Raw genomic sequence first — 3,656 nt, 5'->3', positions numbered from 1 at the left:
TCTCTCTCTTTTTGTACACCCGAGCAGCAATTTTTGACTCGGGAGAGCATGTCCTCTACTTTTAATGAATTAATCACTGTCATTCATATTATTGCCACAGCTTAATAGCAATGATTATTACAAATGATTCTTCCATCCTGGAAACTTTGTGTCTTTGAAGCTCTTTAAAGACGTGATCAACCTGTATGCAACCATAACACAGGTGCAGAGCACAATAAACATGAAAATGTCTTATCAGTGACAAGGGAAACTCCTTTGAAATAGTGTCTTTTGAAAGAACCATTACTTCTTAAAATGTGAACACTTAACTCTGAAAACCAGATCCCCTTTTGTAGGAATCGCGAAGTGACATACGAAAAAAAAAAAAAAAGTGGCTAAAGCACTGACTCACTTTCGGAGAGCAGGTCAGACTACTTTAAAGTAGTCTTCATTGCAATTCTTCAGAAGTGACAGAAAGGAACCCCCCACCACCCCACCCCTCCCTCCCCCCAGATTGTTTTGGTTTTCTCTAAACTAGAAAACTGAAGTTGGGCAGAACGGGCAGGGGTGATAGACTGCTGTGTTTTAGCAATAGGCACAGGCAAGCTGCTCACCAGCTGACGCGGCGGTCAGTGGCAACCTCACTGCAGCAGCCCAGAGCTTGGCGCTGCAAGGGCTGCTGTGTAGCCCTGCAAACTCCTCGCTGCTGCAGAAGGGTTTTTTGTATGCGATCCTGCACTCACCCATGGAAAACTATCTTACATGTCTCTGCACTCCATGCAGTATCTAGCCCTCATCAGCTCAGCTAAAAATGTAGTTATGCTGCTGGGTGATGGATTCTTCAGTCGAGACACTTTTATAAGGGTCTTTATGCTACAGGCAGAAAGCTTCCCTACCCCAGGGAGCACAAGAAAATCCAGATTCTTAGATCAGATGCAGGTTTTTTACCATTTTGCACCATTACGACTATTCAGAGCATGAATTTTTCCCTGTTGCTATAATAATAAGGGGCTAACTCACTGGCATTGAGGCAGTTTGGGGCAAACCAAGAGCATCCCAGTGCTCACACTTATGCACACAAAGGAACAATCAGCAGGCTGCAGGTGCAGCTTTTTGGGTGGTACAGCTGCTCTTGTCCAGCCAGTGAGACCAAGACTGCATTTTGCAGTCCCTCTCTGCTTGGAGGCTGACCCACAGGCTCAATGTGGCAGAGAGAGACGCAAAAGCCACCCTGTGAGTCCTGTGCCAGGACAGCCAGCCATTTATCCCTTGCTCTTTCCTTCACAGGTATCTGAGATGAATCCCACAAGCCAGTTCCTCGGCACAACAGAATATGACTATGGATATGATGAAAACACTGCTCCATGCAATGAAGGAAACAGCTTTCGCAGGTTCAAATCCCTCTTTCTGCCAATCCTTTACTGCCTTGTGTTTGTCTTCTGCCTTCTGGGAAACTCCTTGGTCCTTTGGGTTCTCCTGACCAGGAAAAGGCTGACAACGATGACTGACATCTGCCTGCTGACCCTCGCAGCCTCCGATCTCCTCTTTGTCGTGCCTCTTCCTTTCCAAGCCCACTATGCTTCAGACCAGTGGGTTTTTGGCAATGCTATGTGCAAGATAATGGCTGGCATTTATTACACAGGTTTTTATAGCAGTATTTTCTTTATAACCCTCATGAGCATAGATAGGTATATAGCAATTGTCCATGCTGTCTATGCCATGAGGATACGGACAGCTTCTTGTGGCATAATTATCAGTTTAATCCTGTGGCTGGTGGCTGGCTTGGCTTCCGTACCCAACATCATGTTCAACCAGCAGCTGGAAATTGAGCAGTCTGTGCAGTGTGTCTCCACATACCCCCCAGGCGACAATACCTGGAAGGTCACTTCTCAGTTTGCAGCCAATATCTTAGGCCTCTTGATTCCCCTCAGCATCCTCATTTGCTGCTACGCCCAGATACTGAAAAACCTGCAAAAATGCAAAAATCGGAACAAGATCAAGGCAATTAAGATGATTTTCATCATCGTCATTGTTTTCTTCCTCTTCTGGACTCCCTTCAACATCGCGCTGTTCCTAGACTCTCTGCAGAGCCTGCACATCATCAACGACTGCAAGGCGAGCTACCAGATAGCCCTGGCCCTGCAGCTGACGGAAACCATCTCCTTCATTCACTGCTGCCTGAACCCCGTGATCTACGCCTTTGCCGGGGTGACATTCAAGGCCCATCTTAAAGGACTACTTCAGTCCTGTGTTCGTGTCCTCTCTGGCCCTGTCGGAGGTGCAGGGGCTGGTCAGTCGTTTTCAGCGCACACCCAGCTCTCTGGCTGCTCTGACAGCGCAGGGTTCCTGTGAGCCCACCTGAGCTGCCGCCTTCTGGTGCGAGAAGTTGGCCTAAGCTCTGGCACGGCCCTGGAGGTTGCACCATGTGTGCAGCATCCTCTTGGGAAGACCAGTATATCTATGTCTCCTTTTGGCATATGCTGTGAACTATGGCACCGTAAGTGGCAACGTTAGTTTCCGAAGAGTGTTTATAAGATGGTGACCCTACAATATTGCCACAGAATGATTTTTAATTAATGTTTAGAGCTCTTTTAATACATTTCATCAAGCAGGGTGCTTCCTCTAGTTCTTATTTTCTCTTACGTGCTTTGCTACAGCTGCCAGATAAAGAGGCCCCTCACCTCAGGGTCCTGTTGCTTTGCTGTGGGATGCTGCCAGGGCCACAGCCAGGGCATCCCTGAAGCTGCTGCCACCCAAAGCAGCCTTTGGTGGTGATGCCTTCAAAAATAGCATCCTTCAAAAAAAAAGCATGCCTTCAAAACACTTCCAGGTGGCCCCTATACTGGTCACTCATAGAGGCCCATACACTTGCATCTGTCATCATCAAAGCAGCCTGGTAGTCTGCATCACCGCTGGAGGTGTGGGATCTCCAACTCTGTGCCCCTAGCGCTTGCTGACAAATGTAAACACCCCAAAACGGCATGTAGCATGTAGGCTCCGTATCTTTTTCCATACATCATTGTTTTCTGCCATTTTAGAAATGTTTTCTTTGATTAAACATATGAAATGCACTTTTTTGTCTTGGCTCTTGAAAGTCTTTCTAATGACTTGCAAGCGTAGATTAGGCTAAGGAAAGGATGTTTTTACTGATTTTTGAGCCCGTATCACATAAAATACATCTGATGGGATTGAGAGGCACCCTGGAGTTCTTCAGCAAAAGAAGTCTTGCCTCCACTCTCTTGCTGAGAAAGATTTCTTCTCAAAATCCTCATAAAAATTCACAGTGAAAAAGTAACATTTATGTTGAGGTTATATTACTGTAAACAAAATTCTGAAAGTTAAACAAGAGAACAGCTGAAACCAGGAAAAACACAGCCTGGGACAATCAAAGTGTATTTTCTAGGGTAATAAAAAATATGTTTTCTTAGTTCTACCTTTCCTTCTGAAAATATAATTGCATTTTTTTTTTGTTTCCTAAAAATTTCAAGCACGTTTCTAACTGCAATGCTAAAATATTCTTGCCATTAACCACATAGTGTAGAAAATACTTCCTTCATTTATGATAGTGTAATTAACATTTCTAGGTTTTATTCCTCAATGGATAAGAAATGCCCTGCAGCTCAATCATCATATTGTCTTACTTCTCAGAAGACTTTTAGGTATTAAGAAACAAAGCC

General features: G+C 45.0%; 1 protein-coding gene across 1 annotated transcript; it reads left to right on the top strand.

Annotated features, from left to right (window-relative positions):
* Positions 1 to 1,242: 1,242 nt before the first annotated feature.
* LOC104295282 (C-C chemokine receptor type 8-like) lies at positions 1,243 to 2,331 on the top strand. The gene has a single exon (XM_009895014.1). It carries the CDS (start codon positions 1,276 to 1,278, stop codon positions 2,329 to 2,331), a length of 1,056 nt encoding a protein of 351 aa, XP_009893316.1. The 5' UTR covers positions 1,243 to 1,275.
* The last annotated feature ends 1,325 nt before the right edge of the window (positions 2,332 to 3,656 follow it).

Source organism: Charadrius vociferus, unplaced genomic scaffold, assembly GCF_000708025.1.
Source record: "Charadrius vociferus isolate BGI_N301 unplaced genomic scaffold, ASM70802v2 scaffold51, whole genome shotgun sequence".
Lineage (NCBI taxonomy): Eukaryota > Metazoa > Chordata > Aves > Charadriiformes > Charadriidae > Charadrius > Charadrius vociferus.
The sequence above is the reverse complement of the archived record's forward strand: the minus strand, read 5'-3'. Positions and strand labels throughout refer to the sequence as shown.

What these genes read in the sequence shown, in the direction of transcription:
- LOC104295282 (XM_009895014.1), top strand. Translation starts at nt 1,276, where the DNA reads ATGAATCCCACAAGCCAGTTCCTCGGCACAACAGAATATGACTATGGA.